Source organism: Gossypium hirsutum, chromosome A12, assembly GCF_007990345.1.
Source record: "Gossypium hirsutum isolate 1008001.06 chromosome A12, Gossypium_hirsutum_v2.1, whole genome shotgun sequence".
Taxonomy (NCBI): Eukaryota; Viridiplantae; Streptophyta; class Magnoliopsida; order Malvales; family Malvaceae; genus Gossypium; species Gossypium hirsutum.
The window spans coordinates 104,324,496-104,345,847 of NC_053435.1; the positions used below are offsets into that span (position 1 = coordinate 104,324,496).

At 31.5% G+C, this 21,352-nt stretch overlaps 3 protein-coding genes and 1 long non-coding RNA gene across 10 annotated transcripts; 3 read left to right on the forward strand and 1 right to left on the reverse strand.

Annotated features, from left to right (window-relative positions):
* Nucleotides 1–753: 753 nt before the first annotated feature.
* Nucleotides 754–5,880, forward strand: LOC107936383 (protein TPX2). Of its 7 annotated transcripts, none has more exons than XR_005906503.1 (18): nt 754–1,596; nt 1,787–1,939; nt 2,269–2,355; nt 2,490–2,637; nt 2,839–2,947; nt 3,372–3,422; nt 3,517–3,614; nt 3,705–3,780; nt 3,869–3,931; nt 4,071–4,157; nt 4,231–4,289; nt 4,493–4,571; nt 4,656–4,721; nt 4,811–4,873; nt 5,031–5,117; nt 5,211–5,245; nt 5,319–5,429; nt 5,544–5,880. XR_005906503.1 is itself a non-coding variant. In XM_016869105.2 (18 exons), the coding sequence occupies exons 1-17, from the start codon at nt 1,419–1,421 to the stop codon at nt 5,403–5,405; spliced, it is 1,536 nt and encodes a 511-aa protein (XP_016724594.1). In that variant the 5' UTR covers nt 754–1,418; the 3' UTR covers nt 5,406–5,429; nt 5,544–5,880. The 7 variants fall into 7 exon arrangements, 6 of the variants coding, with proteins under 6 accessions (XP_016724594.1, XP_016724595.1, XP_040939453.1 ...); XM_016869105.2 differs by having other exon boundaries at nt 5,201–5,245; XM_016869106.2 differs by having other exon boundaries at nt 5,201–5,245; nt 5,555–5,880.
* Nucleotides 5,881–9,495: 3,615 nt separating this feature from the next.
* Nucleotides 9,496–10,541, forward strand: LOC107936403 (uncharacterized). The gene is made up of 2 exons (XR_001694399.2): nt 9,496–9,912; nt 10,277–10,541. It is a non-coding gene; the product is annotated as an uncharacterized lncRNA (long non-coding RNA).
* A 684-nt stretch (nt 10,542–11,225) lies between these two features.
* Nucleotides 11,226–12,129, forward strand: LOC107936407 (blue copper protein 1a). The gene is made up of 2 exons (XM_016869130.2): nt 11,226–11,577; nt 11,677–12,129. The coding sequence occupies exons 1-2, from the start codon at nt 11,412–11,414 to the stop codon at nt 12,009–12,011; spliced, it is 501 nt and encodes a 166-aa protein (XP_016724619.1). The 5' UTR covers nt 11,226–11,411; the 3' UTR covers nt 12,012–12,129.
* Nucleotides 12,130–14,637: 2,508 nt separating this feature from the next.
* Nucleotides 14,638–16,402, reverse strand: LOC107936420 (probable sugar phosphate/phosphate translocator At1g12500). Its single transcript, XM_016869147.2, has one exon. It carries the CDS (start codon nt 16,050–16,052, stop codon nt 14,976–14,978), a length of 1,077 nt encoding a protein of 358 aa, XP_016724636.1. The 5' UTR covers nt 16,053–16,402; the 3' UTR covers nt 14,638–14,975.
* Between the last annotated feature and the right edge of the window lie 4,950 nt (nt 16,403–21,352).

Below are 21,352 nucleotides of genomic sequence, written 5' to 3' on the forward strand. Positions count from 1 at the left end.
CTTCTTTTATTTTATTTTAGAATAAGGTTTTTTAAACCTTATTAAACTCCATCTATTTTATATTGATTAGAATAATGTGTTTCAATCTTACTAGAATGTGGCTTTACAAGCCTATAAATAGACATAGTCTATTCCTCTTGTAATCATTCGAAATTCGATATAGTGAATTTTCTTCTCCTTTGCTCGTGATTTTTTCCCCGAAAGGGTTTCCACGTAAAATCTGTATATTCTTTATTTTATTTTATTTTCACATTTGATGTATCAATTAGAGGCATTGATAAATTTGACTTTCATTTTCATTTTCAATATTAAAATTTGACTTTACTATTATTATTCGATTGGTAAATTCTTACTTTTTAGAAAAAAATATTATTTATCTTTTGAAATACTATTATTAGAACATTAAAAATTTTAAAATATTCCAATAGCAATTTAATGAATTAACATTCGAAATCTTAAAGTCGAGACCTAAAATATTAAAATAGTATAGACTACATCTTCCAATATTTTCATCTTAACAACTCGAGCTTCTATGACAATAATATTAGACTTGACAATTAGAAAATAATTATTTAATAAATGTATTAGACTCTTATCTCATGAATCTTTAAATACCCTTTCTACCCTTCTAAACTTTAGTCCTCCAGATTTGAATTCGTATCTAAAGGGGGCCCTCACTCTGTCCAGTTCCCATCCCTTCCCCACCTGACAAACGAATAAAACCGTTAGGGGTAATCTCGCAATTATGTTGAAACCTCAGTGGCAAATTCTACCCGCGCCGAAATTTCAGTCCCTTCGACATGATCTCGCCACTCGAAACCGCTGTGCTCGAACCCCGATAGTACTGCTTCTCACTTCAAAGACAAAAAGAAATTCAAATCAAATTCACTCTTTTACCCTCTCCGCACAATCGCTCAACATAACGTTCCCCCCTCAAAATTTTCATAAAACATTAGGGATACTTTAGTCAAAATCTAATAAGCAGTTGTTGTTGTTATATTAATCTTCAGAAGCCCATAATTTCAAAATTTGGATCGTTACAATACCTCGGCGCTATAGAAAAAAAAAAAAAAGAAAAAAACGCAGGGCCAGAGTCTGGCTCCGCTAGCTTGTACCTTACGCTATGGATGTTGTCCTTTGTTCTTCGTTTTCTTATTTTTCCCCCTTTTGATGAAATAAACATTTTCTTTTTCGCTTTGAATGCTACAGTTAAGTTGGCTCAACCGTAGTCATCGCTGTTATCAACTCAAACTCGCCGTTTCCAAGATTCCTAGGGTTTCTAAGCGAAAATCAATTTCAAATTTTCCATGGAAATGGCGGCGGACTTTAGTTCTGGTTGTTTCAGGTGAAGTTAGAGCAGCATTGTAGAGTGAGGAAGAGGGACTGAGTTTTGGAGAGAGAAAAACAAGTAAAGAGAGATGGAAGAAGAGATGGAGATGGAGATGGAGATAGAGGCAGTGTTGGACGTGAGAGAGATCGATCTTAATTACGAGTTCGATGCGGCTAGATTCTTTGATTTCACGCGCGAGGAGTCCCCGGTGGAGGCCAGAGAAGCTGAACTTTGGTTCGAGTCGGCCCCAAGTTATCCTCCTTCTCGTCAGTTTCTCTTTTGCTTAATAATGTTTGCTTGAAGCAAGAATTTTTCACTGTTATTTCAGTTATTATTACTATCTTTCCTTCTTGTTTGATTAAAGAAAATATGCCGTAGAAATATTTAAATTTCTTTCTTAAAAATAGAGTTATTATATCAATGATAATCATTTCTTTACTTTCTTTTGGGTTGTAGCTTTTGTGACAAAGTTAGTTAAAAGAGAGGAAAGTCTCCTGGAAAATGTTACTACATCTCCTAAATGTGATGAAGATAGTAGTACATTACATGGAAGTGATCCGGAAAATATGATGGCGTTGGGATTTTCAGCTGTGTGTACCATTAACAAAGGTACAATTAACCATATTTAGCATCTTATATGAGGTGCTTTTATTTCTATGAACTTGCTTTCTGTTTAAATTTTAAGGCCGAATGATATAGTTTAGCTTATATTAATAAAGAGCCGTGGAAGTCGGTTAAGAAGAGGCAGTCTGAGGCAAGCTTGTGCTTCTGCAGGCAGTTATATGAAACATTTATGTTTGAGTGTTTTTAGAGTTCTTGGTTAGACCCTTGATTAAAAGGGAGGATAGATCACCAAGAAAAATGTTAAAAAGAAAAAAAAGGATGATTTTCTTTGGAAAATCTGAAAACTGTGCTGGACTGATATTGTTGTTTTTCAGGAAATGAAGGAACTAAGGGGGGGATCTCCGCCCATATACAGAAAATTTTACAAAATGCTCTGAATAAACCATTCCAATTAACTTCAGGTGACCAAGACGCTTATTCGAAGTAGTTTTCAAGCTTTATTATTGTCATTTTTGCCTTCTTTCAAGTATTAAGATTGTTTTTAACATTACTTCCTATACTTTTGCTCACTTCAGTTTTTTCGTTCACTTCCCAGGGTTGACAACTTACAATCACTTACCCAGTGATAAGTTAAAAACTAGATCCAAGAGTGTAAAACCTGTGCCTAGGAGCTCAACTCTTATGAGACCTACTGCTAGCCAGTTAGCCAAACAAAATCGACCCACTCAAGTTGCTACGTCCAGGCAAGTCATGGAAATGCCAAACAGACTTTTCTTTTCTAATTTGATCATAGTCTCATTCTCACAATCCGGTATTTCACAAAGAGAGAGTATCTTACCTCTTGGAAATGGCTGCTTTCAGTATGAATATTGTTGAGTTTATATCCTATTTAGCAATATTAGATCCTTAAATTAAGGTCATTCTATTTTGGTTTTGTTTTGTAGATTTCCGAAGCTACAGGTTCTAAACAGTAATAGAAGCCTAGGTAATTCTTCTGTGGTTGAAAGTCAAGCTGCCAAGAGGCAAAAGCTAGAGGGAGGTCTCTTGCATAAGGTATATGAGTTCGTGAAATTCCCCTCCTCCCACTATGGTTGCTCATACTTTGCAGGATTTCTCATGGCAGCTATTTGTATAATGTGTTGGTTTTAAATCATAATGAAGTGGTTTTTATATGAGAACCTTGCCTTTTAATGTTTGCAAGTTGGCAACTCAAATGAGTGCATGTAATCATAAGGTCCTCCTACGGGTTTTGTTTTCCATAATATGAAGTAACAAACCAATTAAAACTGAGAATAGTGGCAAACTAGATGTTGCATAGATCAGTTCTTCTAGTGGGCATCTAACTTCACTTTTCCCACACTAGATCTCTGATGTTGGTATTTGAAATTTATCATTAATTTCTATTACTAGTATGGTTCAGTTTACATGTTTATTGAATAAGCTTCTGGTTTGGGCTAACTTTTGTTCTGCATGGCAGGTTGCGGAGGTGAAGCAGCAAACCACTTTGGTCCACAAGGCACCTAAAAAGGTACACTGAATTATGTTTAGTTTTTGGAAGTGCAGTTGGATCCTAACCTGTGTTGCGTCTAAAATATTCTGAGATTTTTATTGTGGTTATGCAGGATGGAACTAAAGATAGAAATGCCATCAATACCAAGCTGAGGCTTACCATTCCAAGGGAACCTGAGCTTGAAACAGCACACAGGGCTCAAAGAATACAGTTAGTTCAGGTCACTGTTTCTTTACATGTTGAGGTGTAAAGTATAGGTATTATTAACAAGCTACTGGTGCGATATTGTCTTCATTTCAGGCCTAAGAATGATTCAGAAGAAGAGCATGTTACATCTGTCACGCATAGATTCAAAGCACGCCCATTGAATAGAAAAGTTGGTACTTATGATTTTACAAAAGGGACATCCTTCAAATCTGATTTTGTTGTGCTTATGATCTCAAATATATATTTAAAACTTGCAGATTCTCGAGGCTCCTTCATTGCCTCTTCCAAAAAAGAGTGTTCCAAAGTTGCCAGAGTTTCAAGTAAGTGATGAACAGTAATTTCTTGCTTGTTCCTGAACTAATAGGATTTTGCAGAAGCATCAAAAGCAATAATTTTTTACCAAAACGAGGTTGCTTGTCCTCCATATGTAGCTTAGGTTGCTGTCTTATTTCTCCTCAGGAATTTCACCTGAAGACACAGAAAAGGGCAGTGCATCTCTCATCAGCTGTATCCTCCTCTTCAACCCATACAAATGCTGTTGATAAGGTTAGTTGTTGATATTTTTATTTGTCATCTTAACTTAGGCTTTTTCATATCTGGAAAATTTCTGCTCTTGCAGGGGTTTGAGAAACCTTGTACAGTTTCTGCTAATGGCAATGAAACTAGAGAAGCCAGAAGGTAAAGTGCTTTAAAATCTAACTATCTAGAGACTGTAGTTTTATGGAGAATATACGATGTAGGTATCTATTCAAGCATACATTTGTTCTTGTGCTAATTCTTTTGTATGTGGGTCCCTTTGTGTTTCTTAGTTTTAAGTTCGTATTGAATCTGTTAAAGGAGTGACACTGGTTTCTTTTTTTTTTTTTTTTTTGCATCCTTAGACCTAGTTTCATGGATGCCACTAGCCAGGATGTCTGTGAAAAAAAGTACAACTTCAAAGCTCGTCCTTTAAATAGGAAGGTAAAGAAAGAACAAATTACATCAATGTATTGTTTGTTTAAATGCTTGAGCTAGGTATCAATGAATATATAATTCCCTCTGCAGATATTTTCCAGTAAAGGTGATATTGGTGTTTTTCGAAATATCAAGAGGGAAACCACGGTGCCAATGGTATGGCATAGAATATCTTTCCTCTTCATATACACACTGATTGTTTGCTGAATTGTTTGAGATGGTATTGTGCTTTGTCTACCAAACAGGAATTTAATTTCCATACAGAGAAGAGGGTTCCACAAAATCCACCCATCGAACTTTTTAGTAAGGTACACCTGAATATGATTTTTAGTTATGCTTAATTGGTATACATCCTTCTATATTTCTAGTTAACATTTAAAATGTTTGATCTTTTCAGGGTTTTATTGATTGCATGATATTTTTTTTCTTTTCTAAATACTCTATTTCTGCCTATTTTGCCTGCAGCTATCTCTTACAGCTCAGCTACAGCCAAGCAATGGATCTCAGATGACGTCCTCTCGCCCTACCTTCACATCTACAAAGGTTATCCTGGTATGTTAACTGTATTTTCTGTTTAGCACTTATAAATTTTCAATCTTTCTTAGTGTGGTATTCATATAGTTCTTTGGTATAAGGGCTCAAAAGAAAATAGATTGACTTCTTTCCAACCAGAAAACGAGGTAAGTGTTGTAATTTCTGTCTCTCCCTCCTTCCCCACCATCTTGTAGTACATCTAATGACATTTTCTTACAGATGAGATATTTGGCAAAAGAGAAAACACTTCTATGGGGGAATATTTGGCAAAAGAGAAAACACTCCTATGGGGGAAATAATCACTGAAGTTGGTAACCAATTGAGCACAAGGTACGTTGGGACCATTAACACAATAATCTCTACGTTGGGACCATTAACACAATAATCTCTCTTTCGTCTTCCCTTCTTAATTGTTGATTTTCGAGAACAAATTACTCTACATAGAGATTACGCAGGAGCTTGGGCATCTGCTGAAAGTGAAGGCAGGCTCCATAATGGTTTTTCATCATGACGACATCTTAATATGCTGCTGTTGATTCAGAATTTGACGGATCAACAGTTCGACAAATGCATAGATCTCATCAACATAGTTTTTCTTTCTCTTGTTGCGGTATATGGAATCTGTGGAATATCCACTTTAGAAAGTTTATATTTAAAGGAACTGGTTGTTAGATGTACTTTCATGCTCCATATACTTCTGGGTCACAACTGACCAAGTGCATAATAATACAAGGAAAATGTTATACATATCTGTACAGCCCCAGATATGGCCATTGTTTAAGTCACTTTCTCCATTGTATTCTTTGTCCACATGCTTTATACCATAAGCATTTTTGAAGGGCCACTTCGCCTTGTATTTGTTATAGCAGTGGCGAGACCATTAGGAGACATTGTCTGCAAAAGGAATGCACGAAAAAAGGGTTCGACATGAATAACACAGACATGAGAGCCCCTTGCTTAAAACTCAAGGAACCTGTTTTGCAAACTTTATTTCTTATTTTGTTCTTGCTGGAACACGCTTGCTTGCGTACTCGTAAGGACAGATTTGGATAGAAGGCCAAAAATAAAACCTTTAAAGTGTTTGGTGTTTTCTGATGTCATGGTTTAAATGAAAGGTGATTGTTGAAAAAGTTATTTTATAATGTTTGATATACATTTATTACATAAAAGATAATTGTCATATATTTAATTTTTAAAATAAATTTTATTTTTAACAAGTATTTGGATTAAATATTTAATAATAAAATTTAATTGATAATTTTTAAATTATTTTTAAATTTTTAATTTTAATTAGAAGTAAAATTGTTTTTAAGTTTGTCTTGCTTATGTTTTTTTAAATATAATAAGGCATATATAAATTCATGGATATATAAAACTTAAAATTAAAAAAAAAAACTCGAAATCATGTTTTATTTTAGGGTCTGTTTGATTGACGGAATTGATTTTTCGGAAAATCATTTCCAACTTTTTCAGCGTTTGATTGGCGGAAAATATTTTCCATTTGAAAAATGAACTCCAAAACAAGGGAAAATGGGTTACATTTTAGGGAAAATGTCTTACCCTTTCAATTTCCGTAAGACATTTTTCGTGCTCTCCTCTTTATCGCCTCCTTCATTCCTTCCTTCATTTCCGGTAGAAAACTGCTTCTGTTTATCGATTTTTCAGTAACTTGTTTTTTTAATTATTCAATACTTGTTTTTTTAACACAATTACAAATAATTTATTTGATATTAGTTTTTTCAATTTATAACGATTAATATTGTAGCTTAATAATTGATTATTATTATAAATAAATCATTGCAATATATGTAAAAATAATTTAAAATATAAAAATTTATTAATATAAATTAATATATGTAAAAACAACTTTTCCGAAAAATATTTTCAAAAAATCTGCCAAGCAGCAGAAAATATTTTACACAGATTTAATCAAACACCAGAAAATATTTTCTAGTAAATTATTTTACAGAAAAGTAAAACATTTTCCAGAAATCATTTTACGGAAAATATTTTACTCTCAATCAAACAGACCCTTAGTTAAGGCTAACCTATAGAAATATAAAAAAAATAGTTGATTTCAAATATTATTTTGAGAAAAACTAAAATTAATTAAATCATAATAATATAAAACCATAAGCGATACGGAACAAGTCTACCCATATTCTACAAAAAAAAAACTAAGTATTTATATAAATATCAGTGCTAAATCAAGTTTCTAGCTAGGAAAGTAAATAAAATTAGAAAAAAGAATTTACTTGCGAAGAACCCGTTTAATAATAGAAAAATATTAACTTTCTCATCTTTTATCATATGAATCACATTGCAATGGTCATGAGAAAAGTAATTCTTAAGGGAAAATTAGATTTTAAGGATGTCTAAACCATCTTTTTGAAAAACGGGAATCGACTTTGGAAACGAAAATGAAAGAACGGGAGTCACCACCAATCTTTTTTTGATGAGGTGTGATCGGGTCACCTCGTAAAAACAGTTGTTTTTAATAAATAATTTGATTTATTTAAACAACGATTTTGGTCTGCAAAATTTAGAAAAACGGGTTCGGGAGTCGATTACGTACGAGGAAGGATTAGCACCCTCGTAACGCCCAAAAATTGGTACCTAGTTGATTAAATAGTGTCTTAGTGTCGAAAATTGAAAACTTGAAAAACTTTGGAATACGATCCCTCTTTTTAAAAAAAAACATTCGAACGTTAAAGACCTTCTCATCTCGAAGCAACAAAATGTCATATCCAGTGAGTTAGGACACGACATCTCAAACTTTTGAGAATGAGCCTGCCTTTTACTTAAAAATCCGTGTATTTTAACTTATTTTTAAAAGGATATTCGGTTAGTTAGGATGAACGAGGAAAATCGAAATCCAGTAAGTTAGGGCACGTTTCCTCGAATTTCCAAACAGCGAATATTGCCTTTACTTGCACAAAATCTTATTTCGAGGTAACAAAATGTCATACCCGGTAAGTTAGGGCACCACATCTCGTATCTCCGAGAATAAGCATTTTTTAAAACTCGTATTACGATTTTTAAAAGAATATTCCGTTATTTAGATTAAATGAGAAAAATCGAAACCCAGTAAATTAGGGCACGATTTTCTCGAATTTCCAAATACTAAATATTGCCTTTATGGAAGAATTAATATTGGGTTGGATAAAACCTAAATTCGTGATGAAACGAGATAATAAAGAATGCATAACAAATAAAAATTGATAACCATAATAAAATAAACATAAACACGAATGTGAATGATAACGATAAAAACAAAGACAAAATAAATGCATCAAACGAATAATAAGAAAAGGAAATAATAAATAAGCTAAATGTTTGAAAAAAAAAACTAGTCGTAAAATAATGAAGATTATGAGAATCTATTTAATAAGAGAGTAATAGTGATGATAATGATAAGAAAAATATAACGATAGTAAAATACGATATTAATACCTAAATATTAATATAGACATAATGCCTAAAGCATAATAATAGCGAAAATATGAATGAATAAGAAATATAAATAATTAAGTAATGAGAAAATAAATAAGATGAAAAAAAAATATTAATAATGCAATGATAGTAAGAAAGAAAATTTAGTGTCAAATAATAAAAAATAATAATAGTAACAACAATTTGAAAAATAGTAATGTAATAAGATGGTAATAAAAAAGGAATAACAATATGTTAGATAGTAAGTAATAATAAAAATAATAATAACAGTAATAAAAAAATGATAATAGTGATATTAGTAATAATAATGATAATAGGAAATAATAATAACAATATATACTAACAACAGCAATAATATGAAAAATAAGAAATAACAATACACGAATAGTAAATATAGTAATAATAATAATAATAATAATGATAAATATAGTAATAATAATAGTAATAAAAAAATAGAGCAACAAATAATAATAATAATAATACAGTAATAAAAATAATAACAATATGTTAGTAATAATAAATTAATGAATTAATAATAAAATGAATAAATAAATAAACACAAAAATAAAATATAATTATAATAGTAATATTAACCAAAAAAAAGAATCATAATAATAATAATAATAATAATGATAACAATAATAATAATAATAATATTAATAATAAGTAATAATAAAAGGAATAAAAATAATAGTAATAATAAGAATATTTAATAATAGTAATAATAACAATAATATAAATAATAATATATACATGAAAAAATAATAATAATATAAATAATAGCAAAAATAATAAAATTAACTAATTTAACAGTAAAATAGCTAAACAATTTAAAAAAGGATTAAATTGAATTTGAAACAAAAAGTTTGGGGCGAATTTGAAACAAATAATGACGAAAATGGACCATATTGAAAGAGTGAATAACAAGGAGGGGCTAAAGGAGAAAATATCCCCGCCCACCAAAACGCATCACTTCACGTAGGACGAAATTGAAATTGAAATAAAATTCTAGGGTAAATTTAGAAATAACGAAAGACTCAATTACAAAACTATAAAAAAGCGGAAGGACCTACAGCGAATTAACCCTAAAAATCGCGGACCCTCCTAGTGGGTCGGGTCGCCTGCGAGGGTTGAGGGCCAAACAGCGCCATTTTGTGGTCTCCAAAACCCCATCGAAACTACGTCGTTTTATCCTTCTATATAAATCAAATTTAACAAAAGAAGGTTCATTTCTGCTGAAAATAAAAAAACTCAAGAGGGCCTTATTCTTTTTCTCTGCTGGGGCTCCTGCGCCGATCATGGGTCCGGTCATCGGACTGACGTCATCCGCCGCGAGGTCGCTGTCCAGAAAATCGAAAAGGTACTTTTTCTCTTATTTTTTGTATTTTTTTAGGTTTATAATATATGTATATATGCGAGGAAATAAATTCGAAAATAGGATAAAAATAAAAACTAAAATCACCTTAGTCCTTCGATTGTGATTTTGGTATTTTGGTTGCCTGATTTTGTGATATTCTCGTGCTTTAGATGTTACTGAGATTACTGCTTTTGTTTATGTTTAAATCTATTTTTGTATTGAAAAGTTGCCGAATGTTTTATGTTTGCAAAGAAAAAAATTGCTGAATCCCTAAATCGATTTTTGCTTGGCTTTTTAAAGCCACTTACATGCCTTTCCTCTTCTCTCTTTTTTTATATTATCTGTCTCTTCTGCATTTATTCTGCAGGCGCAAGTGGAGGCACTGACTAGGACTGTGGAGTAGGTGGCCGACTGGCATGGGGGATGGGACAGAGGTCAGAGGCGGCAGCAGCTGATTTAGGGTTTTTTTGTTTCACCTTTGATTCGGGCTATTAGGGTTAATTTGGGCTTGGGGTTTAAATTTAGCTGGGTTTAGCTATTTGGGTCTGGGTCTGATTTGGGCTTTTTGGGTTGCAATTTTAGATTGTAAAAAAAACTGAACTTTTAATTTATTTTTGGTTTTTGTTTGATTATTTTCTGGACCCAGGTCAAATTGGGCCTCTACAAAGGAAAGTAAATAAAATTTGACTTGCCAAATATTAGAACTATTTTCTAACTTACTAAATTTCTAAAAAAGTGACTACTACCCACCGTATCGAACCTATGATCTGATAATTTTGATATGATATGAATATTAATATATTGAGTTTTAAACGTAGACATAATATTTTTAACTTAATGACACATGTAATATATTAACACTGTGGACTGAAAATTGGAAGGCATTAACATGGTTTGGGTTCAGCAGTTTATATATTCATTAGCACATTTCAACCATCACAGTTTGAATCTTACCAACAATTTCATTTGATGGGTGTTCCATAAGCACTACATGCATTCCTCCCTTCATCTGAACTTTTTCTAGGGTGGAAGGCAGAGCAATGGAAATAAGACTATCAATATCAAATTACAGCATGTAAAAAGGGGTTTCACAATTTTCAGAATTGAAATATGCATAAGGAATGAGAAACCATATTGTAAACTTCAGTTTTCTTATTTGCAACCCAGTCAAATTTCTCTTTGTTTAATATTCACACACATGGCAGGCCATTTTCGCAATGTGTCAAATGAAAACCATGAAATTACAGTTAACCATTTTGAAATAGTCCACTGCAGGAACAGTTCTAAAAAAATTAAATATTCTAAACCTGCTTGATTCTTGAAGCTTTTTGTACCCTCTTCCATGCCATTTGGCTGTGCCGATCTTAGCCGAATTCACATATACCGAAATTAACCATATGTGCATCAGAAACCTTATAAATAGTCTGCCTATGAAACCCTTCAATGCGACCATATAAAGAACACACCATCAAGAAAACTAAAGAACAGGTGCTTACTCCACAATGGCCTCTTCCAACATCTTCTTCATCATAGCTATTGTTGCTTTCTTTGCAGTTCCTTCATGTTTGGCCACCGAGTTTATTGTTGGTGATGAGAAAGGATGGAGTCTTGACTTTGATTACCAAAGTTGGGCAGCTGGAAAGGAATTTCATGTGGGAGATAAGCTTGGTAAACCAACCTTCTCTCTCTATCTATAATCTAAAAATCATACATATATATACATTTAAAGTGATGAAAACATCTAAACAATTACAATTCTTCATGCAGTGTTCAATTACAGAGCAGGAGTTCACAATGTGATTGGTGTTAGTGGAATTGAGTTCCAACAATGTCAAGCATCAAGTAACAACACTGTTCGCTCCACTGGCAACGATGTGATCACACTTTCTACTCCAGGAAGAAAATGGTACATCTGTGGTGTACCCGGCCACTGTGCAGCCCGGAACATGAAGCTTAACATAACTGTGCTTGCTCAAGTGGGATCTCCGGCTACCGCTCCCGGTTCACCAACGTCACCATCTGCTGCAACACCAAATGTGGCGTTTAGCTTTTATGGATGGATTGCTGTCATGGTTAGCTTCATTGGGTTGGTCTTTGTTTGAGGGTTCAATGGTCTTCTACCTTCATATTCCTAGGTTAAACTGTTGCTGAGTATTCGTGTTTTTAAATTCCCTACTTTGTTTTTTCTTTAAGAGAATTGATTTGTGATCGTTTCTTTAAGGCTTATGACAGTACTTACCAAATCCCAACTCCTAATTTCCATCTTCGAGGGAAAAATTAATAATGGTGGAATTCCAATTTATCCGTTGATGGAATTGCACCAATCATGTTAAATTTCATGATCAAGAAATTAAAACACGTGATTAATTGAGCACTAACACTAAAGGATAATTTACCGAATCACGTTAAATTTCATGATCAAGATTAACTTTAATGTGATATGATTAGGTAATTATTTTTTTTGTCTAACGTGATTATAATGGAATCACTTTTTTTGTCTAACGTAATGATTTAATATGATTTAACGTGATTCGGTAATTATGTTTCAATTATTAATTGATCACCAATCAATTTAGTTTTGATTCTAAAATATTTTAACTCTCAACATTAACAAAAAAAAAACAAAACTGTAAAAATGACTAAATTACACAACGTATCAAGACTAAATTAACTCAATAGACAAATGTTAAAAGGATAAAATTGTTATTATCCCTATTTTAAAAGCTACCACGGTTAGTCAACGGGTAACTAAAAATAAAATTAAATAGTTAAATGATCACTTTATATCTTTTTGATAATAAAAAAGAATTTTAATAATAGTTAGGATAATTAGTTTACACTTAAAAAAACAACAGTATAACAACTTAACAACTTACCCAAAACACAATGGGCTCAAATACTAAGGTGATAGACGAAGGAGAAAGGTATTGAATAACAGCTAAATTTGAGAAAGAGTTTAGAACCAACCGCATGAGGAGAGGGCTTTATTCATCCAATTTCCTGAACCATCTCCATTTCCCACACTCTCCTCCAACAATAAAAAAAGTTGGACATTTTTTTATTCTGGTTTAAAGTTCATTCTCTAACGTCATTATAACATCATTCAGTAATTGGGACGTGACTGTCATCCTTCAGATCACACTCACATGCTTCGTTGCTGTATGGTAAAGGGAGCCCCCACACTGTCACTGTTTCATCCAAGATTGGGTTTATTTTTGTAGTTCAAACCTCCTTTTTTTAGAACGTGTTGTTGTAAACAGGGATCCTACAACCAGTAAGTAAAGACGTAAACGTGATCACCCTTACAACACCAGACAAACAAATAATAATATGGTACAATTTGCGGTGCTGTCAGACTTCTTCTGCAAATGGAAATTGATCTAAAACATTTAATGAAAGATGAAAGTGGAACCATAGGTTAGATCCAATGTTTTTCCAAACAAGCATCGGCTACATGGATTGGTTTGAAAGATTTAGATTGATTGAATTGCAACTAGTATGAATAGATGAAACTGAGTTAAAAAATCGATTAAATTCGTAATTGAACATATTTTCTCTAAAATAATTAGATCGAATAAATTAATAATTTTGCTACTTAATCTAGGGATCAAATCTGAAAATGTTGGTTAAATTTCCTATATTAAACTTCTTATATTGATTGCAAGGAAGGCTAAGTAATTAAAACAAACAGGAGCAGGCCACATTTGCTTGAATTGCCTTAACTGACATCCAAAATCGACTGAGACAAGCCATGTGTTAATACGACTCCAAATTCCAAGTCTTGCTTTTAACCAACACAAACAAAAATTAAAGCTAAAGTCACTCCGAGGGTAAAATTCTAACCACCACCACAACTTTGAACAACCCTATGTCCCTCGGTGCAAGTTGCTGATTGGAAACCGTCACAATCAAGCCACACCAAGCTTAAACTGCTAGACACATGCATACCAAGTTAAACAGGTCAGGGTGCTGAAATATTTGATCATTTTGAAGCTGAAGTTGATAACAGACACCTGTTTCATGGAATTTCACGATAAGACTAAATGAAATCACATTGATTTGACATTTTAAAACGTTGGCTAAAGTGAAAGCTCGATCACTCAGGGAAAAGAAAAAGGCTTTACAATCAAAGTTAACATACAGCATGTTAGACAATGAAAACGCCTATCTAGGACTATTCCAAGTACCTAGCATTTAAAGTAAATGAATGGTGTCAATGACCTCAAAGGTTATCAAGAAATAGTCCTAAAGGTTGATTCATTGTCCATCAATTTTAAAACCTAAAATCCTTAAATTTTAGACCACAATTCTATTTGACACATGAAAATGCACCCTGAAAAAGAAAAGAACGTTAATCATGCATACAAATAGACCATCCGAGTAACCATCGAGTCCTGTCAAACTATTACAATATACAGAGCTAAGAATTGATATAACCCAAACTAAAGCTAACTAATTGGGACTAACTGAAATAAAACTTTCATACAAAACAAGACTTAGAGACAAATTTCGAATCTAGGTACTCGAAACCCAAGTCCTCAACATTTGCTAACTGAACCAAGTTCTCATAGGCAGCATCAACAAATTTAATGAAAAGAAAAATGAAGTGAATAATGCAACAGCAAGATATACCCAACATATTGTAGTGGGAAAACTTTGTTTCTCAGCCATAAAACATAATAAACGAATATCTGAATTTGAGTCTTTATCGGCAGCACTCCATATTAATGCAGCAGAAGCATATTATATAAAATTACAAACAGGGGAAAAGTGAAGGAGAGAATTTTATTCTCTTAAACCACCCCAAAAACAAAAAAGGGAAAATAAAATGAAAACAAAGAGCATCTAACCCTTTTCCCCTCAATCGTTCCTATACAATTCAATCACAGTTTTCTTTCTTATCCAAATTCTCTTCTTTGGTTATTTCCCTCCATTAAATCTAATCAAAAGTTTAACAAAAATTAAAAGCAAGGAATTGTAGTGAATAATAAAAAAGAGGAAAAAAAATTGTGACAATCAAAATGAATCCCATCCCATCTTATCTTTCTTTTTTCCTTTTAATCTTATCAATGCGTTGTGAGTTGTAACTTTGATCTCTTCTTTGCCTCACTGTAAAGCACCACTCCCATTACTGTAACAGCGAATCCAGTCATCCCCATCACGGTCACCGGATTCCTGAAGATCATAACCGACACGAATGCTGCTAAAGCAGCTTTGGCATTGCCCAGCACCTGCAATGTAAGTGCACTTGTATGTTTGGTGACCAAGAAATTTGCCAAGTTCACCAAATAGGCCACCGTAGCATTCCCGAGCAACAAGAAAACAATGAAAGAATCACTCCTAGCTTTCTCTAATGTGATTCTCGCAACGTTCCCTTCGATGTATAGAGTGAATGGTAACAAAATCATGGCTGCCATAGGTGCCATGTACAACAATAAGTTCATGGAATGTAACTTTTCAGCTTCACTGGTTAATAAGATTCCTTGAACGACAGATTTCAAAGCACGGCCAGCAGTGGAACCGATGCAAACCAAGAAGCCAAAGAGGTTAAACAAGGGCTCACTGTTACTAGCCAAAACAATTCCAAACACCACAGGCAAAAGCGCGAAATAGACCTCACCGGATTCCTTCTTGCAAGTGATTAAGAAAGCGAAAATGGCAGTAAAGAAAGGTGTCGTAGCACCAATAGCTTGGTTAAACGATACCGGAATGTACCTCAAAGAAGTGTTCCCACACACGACGGAGAAACAAAAAATGACACTCAAAGCAAAGATCTTGAGGAACTGCTTCCTCGATAAAATGTGTTGCCTTGGAACTATTTCCAGAAAGTTTATGGCAGCGTAACTGTAACAAGCACAGGAGATCATGTGAAGCATGGTGAGGAAGATCGGATAACGGTAGCCATAGAAGCTTAAGAGATACTTGTTAAGTATGAGGACTCCGATATTGGACATGAACCATGAAGCAATGATCAGCGCCGTTAAAAGGTTAGGAGAGAGATGGGATCCAACGTTGTAGATGCTGTTCCTGACATCAGCCGTTGGAGTGACTGGAATATCCAAAACTTCGTGGTCGGCGCTAGCCGTTGAGTCCAACCTTGGATTGCTCATTCTTCTTGTGGTCCATGTCTGCGCTTCCACCATTTGGCTGTTTTGGATGACAGTAAAGATTAACTTTCAAGCCCAAAAATTTTGATTCTTTTGAAATTGCAGAGAACGAGAAGCAGAGAGAGGAACTTTTGGGCTTGTTTTTGTGTGGTTGGCTAGATCTGAAAGAGGAAAGAGAAGAGGATACGTGCAGTAAGAGTGATCTAATCTGAAGGTGGAGATTTAGATTTGAGAAAATGGAGTAATGGGAAGCGTTGGATTAGAAGAAAAAGGGTGAATAAAATAAAACAGTGGTATTGTCCGATTCAATTTCCTAGTGAAAGGGAGTTTTAGTGTTGGTGGGACTGTCGGTAGTGGATTCGCCAGCAAGCAACACGCTGGTCTGAATCTCGACTCTGACCAAATTTTCTTCTTTCTTTTTTTTACTCCAGTTATTACTAGTACTATTTAACATTTTAACTACTACTGTTATTCTTTTTACCTTCCTTTCTTTTACTTCGAATTTGCTACTTTATCACCGTGTGTCTTTTATGATAAAATGACCAAAATAGATAAAAGTATCATGGATGTTTTTATATTAGTAGTCAGATTATATTTTACTTATTTTATTAAAAAAATAGGTATATATATTATATCAAAGAACAAACTAATGATTTTATCGAATTTTTCATCCATTTTTTATTATTAAAATTTATTCCATGTATATTAATATGAAGTATAAGACATATAATGTGTAATTATCTGATCATTTTTTCAGTTATACCAATTTTTAATAATACAAATTAATAAAAAAATAATAGAAATGATATATTTACCTTTTAATAACTCACATGAATTAATTCATTTATTTTTTAAGTAGAGAATGCAAAATATAATCATACTTACACGTGTATTTTTTTCTTCAACAGTAATTCAAGAGGTTTTTATTATACATTTAACGATGAATAATTAAGTAAATTTTGTTGAGGTAAAATGAGTTGAGAGTCGTTTAAATATTTGTCTTATTTAATTTGGTAATTTAAAGAAAAAAATCTTTGGATGTGATGTTTTATTGAAGATATTATGGTTCGTCATTAGAGACCAATCTAGGTTATGTATGAGAGTTTATTGAGTGCATTCGAATCTGTTCATTAAGGATTTTTTTTTGTGTGTGAGAGAGTGTAAATTGAATTGTAAACATTGTTGAATATTTATCGCCTAAGTTCTTAATGAGAGGATTTGGAAGTGAGTATTTTAGTCTTTTAAGTACAAATATGATATCTCTATACTTGAATAGTGGTAATGTGTGAATTACTCACCAAGTTAGGCTCCGTAGACGTAAGAAAACCGAATTACATAAACAAACCTTGGTGTTCTTTAAATTTTTGTTTACACAATGTTGATAGTGCCAAGCGTAGTGACCATTACAATCTAACACTTCCATTGCAATTTTTATTTTAAGCAATCTAGCAACTTAAGGTAGCAACAAATTTTATAATTTTATTATTGTTTTTAATAAAATAAAGGGATAAATATCAAATTTATATATGAACTTTAGTTTAATGTGTAATTTGATACATGGACTTTGCTTTTGTGCAATTATACACATAAAACTTTAATTTTGATTCAATTGTCCATATTAAAAATATATACATTTATTTTCATATTATATTTAATATAATTGTTTTTATATATAATATATCTACATAAAATAACATTAATCTAATAATATTATTAATAATTTATGAAAATTAAATTAAATTACAAATTTATATATAAAAATATACAAACTAAAATTTATATATAAATATTATGCATTAAATTAAAATTTATATATAATTTTAATATTTATCCTTTAAAATAAATAAAAAGGGTTGACGAATGGATAGACTCATGTTTAGGCGAAAGAATCTTTCGATTTTATACATAAAATTTGTGAAACAAACGATTTTATTTTTTTAAACATCGGCGTCTTATAATCGTTTTCGTATTTAATATTATTTTTACCTTTCTTTCTTATACTTTTACATGACCAAAATGTCTATCACATGAATCAGATGCTACACGTGTGATTTTTTACTTCACCAGTTACTTAAGGGATTCTTTTATATATTTTTTAAATTTATACTTAAATAACTTTTCTTTTCTCTTTAATTTCATTATAGATTTTAATGATATCTATTTTTTTATACAAACGTTTTAACTTATTCGAATATATGCCCTCTTCTATTAACAACAATATCTATGTCAATTGAATTAATACCCAATCAGCTACTTAAATAACTTTTAAATTCATTCAAATAATGTAAATTTCAAGAATTTGTACAATCGATACTTTTTTAACTTGTAATATTAATCACGGGTTTAAAATAATTTTTTAGTTCTCAAATTGATAATTGATTTATATTAAAGTCCTTGAATTTAGAATTTTTTTTCACATTAAAACTATAAGTTTTTTTCCAAATTAATAGTTCATATTAAAATTAGAATTTTTTATTTAAATTAATCATTGATAATTCATTGAAAAAATAAAATAAAATAAAATATTTAAATAAACAATTGTAAAATTTAAGAATTAAATTACATTATACATTATAATATATATATATTATTTAACCGTCTACTTAGGAAACGAAGGGCACAGATAATTATGATAAGTACACGATCAAATCTTATCTTAAAAATGTGATAATTATATACAAATCCTTAAAACTTCATTAAAATAATCCAAGTGTAAAGCAACATTGATGAAATTGATAATTTTATTACTAAATTTAATAAAATAAATAAAGGGGTTAATGGATGGTTAGACTCATGCTTTAGCCGAAAGAATCTTTCGATTTTATTTTATAAAATTCATCAAACAAACGTATTTATTTTTGGGTAGATTACGTAGGTTAAAAGGAAATTCTTCCAATTTCATCAATTAATTTTTAGGGTGTTTTTATTTAGTTATTCAATGGTTAAATTTTTTATAGCAATTGGATGTGCACACTATATCTTATTTACATTTTTATTTTTGATAACCTAAACTTTTAAATTGTTTTTATTTTAGTCACCTCAAAATATTTTTTAACAAGTATTGATTAAAAATTTTAAAAAATATATTAACGATTAAAGTGAAAAAAAAAACTAAAATAATATATTAATTTTTTTTATATTGTACCTGTTTACCCATTGCCAAAAGTTCTAAATTTCTTTTTTTTTCAATATTTAAAATTTTAATTTCAAAACATCAAAATCAATTAAATAAGTCGTTGAAAAAATTTTATCCCCTAATAGTGTTAGCCAAATTGATACTATAATTGTCGAAACCATTTTAAATTTGAAAAACGGGAGTCGACTTAAAAACAAAAATGGAGTCGCCACCAATCTTTTCCAAGGTGAGATTGGGTCACCTTAAAATCAATCGTTTTAATAAAACATCTGGGCCTATTAAAACAATAATTCTTTTTGGTCTGCTAAGTTTAAGAAAATGGGCTCGGAAGTCGGTTACGTACAAGGAAAGATTAGCACTCTCGTAACGCCCAGAAATTGGTACCTATTTGATTAGTTGATGTCTTGATGTCGAAATTTAAAAAGATTTTTAGAGTACGATCCTTTTATTTGAAAGAAAATCGGGATTATTCGAATAAAATGTAAAGACCTACTCATTTCGAATGTAACAGCCTAATTTTCAGTGGTGTCGGAACAGTGATTCGAGATCACTAAATCCGACAAATGAGTAGGAAATATTATTAATTTAGTGAGTATAAATTAAATGTGAAGTTAGGAAAAATTTTGATATAGTGAATAGTGTACTAAAAATAAATATTAAAATAATTAGAATCGAAAACGAGGTATCGAGACCTCGAGAATTTTAAATCGAGCCATAAATATTTTTATAAATATTTATGGAGTGTTAATATGTTAGTATTAAAGTTTCGTCAAGAAATTTTAAAGTTCTGATAGTTAATTGAACAAAAAGGACTAAATTGTATCAAACGCAAAATTGTGGGAAATGATTAAATAGCTTAATTGATAAAAGAAAGAGGGTTTAAAAGGAAAATAGACCCAAGTTCTATTTGGGCTGGACTGCAAGGGCATTAAATCAGCAAGAAAATAAGGAGAATTAAGGGCAAAATTGGAAAATTGCAAATTTTACTTAATAAAGCTAGGACTAAAGTGGATTTATCTAGATTTCTCTTTATTTTTCTGCATTCTCATCAGAAAAACGCCATGGAGGAGTTCTATTAAGCTATTTTTTCATATTTTTACTCCAAGTAAGTTCAATTATTGATTATTTCTTGAAATTTTGTGTTTTTGTGACTTTTACAACTAGGTCCACTTGTTGAATTCATTAGTTGTTGATTCTATGAAAGAAATTGAAAGTTTATATACATATTTTCTGGAAGTATATGATGATTTGGCATGGAATTAGAGTTTTAAATTATTTATATGTTGATTTTATTGTAAGAATTGAATAGAAAGTGAATGTTTGGGACCTAATTGTAAAAGAGTTTGAAGTTAGATTTTTATGCGGAAATTATAAATTTCAATAGTTATGAAACAACTTATAATGTTTATGAAAAGTATTAATTGAGAAAATCATCTTAGTTGATGGGTTAATTGAGCAAGGACTGAATTGTATGAATTGTGAAATTTGGGGCAAAATGGAAATCAACATTTTGCACTAAAACTGTTTTGGACAGCAGCAGTAGTCTAACTTTGAAAAATCACCAAAAATTTTATAAATGGAATTAGAGGATGAATAAAATATGAAATTAAAGCTTATTGAGTCTAGTTTCTTATAGAAGAAATAATGTAAGCAATGGAATTGTAAATTATGAGATATGATAAATTTTGTGAGACACGGTCAGAATGATTTTGGGTTCCCCTGTTCTGACTTTGTAAAATCATAAAAATTGGATAAACATAATTAGGGGCTTAAATTTATATGTTTAGAATCCTGAATGAGTCTATTTTTAAGAGAAATAAATGGAAACATCATTAGAATCCTGTACGATGAGATAATTAATTTTTAGTGAAGAAGGGTCGGAACTGGCAGACAACAGAACAGGGGAGACTTCAATGAATAAACTGTATTAATTGGCCCAACTAAAAATTATGAAATTTTTATGGTAAGAAGAAATATGAGTCTAGCTTCTGGGAAAATTTATGGATCTTAATTTTGAGTTCTTTAGCTCAAGCTAAAAATAATTTAGTGACTATGACACAGATGGACAGCTTGAATATTCACATAAGTAGATAGTGAAAATTATGGATAATGTTACCTACAAGTGTGTTGTTTATACTAAGGATGTGGATGGAGAGGAGGAGGAGGAAAATATACAAAAATATATGAATGACTCGTGTAT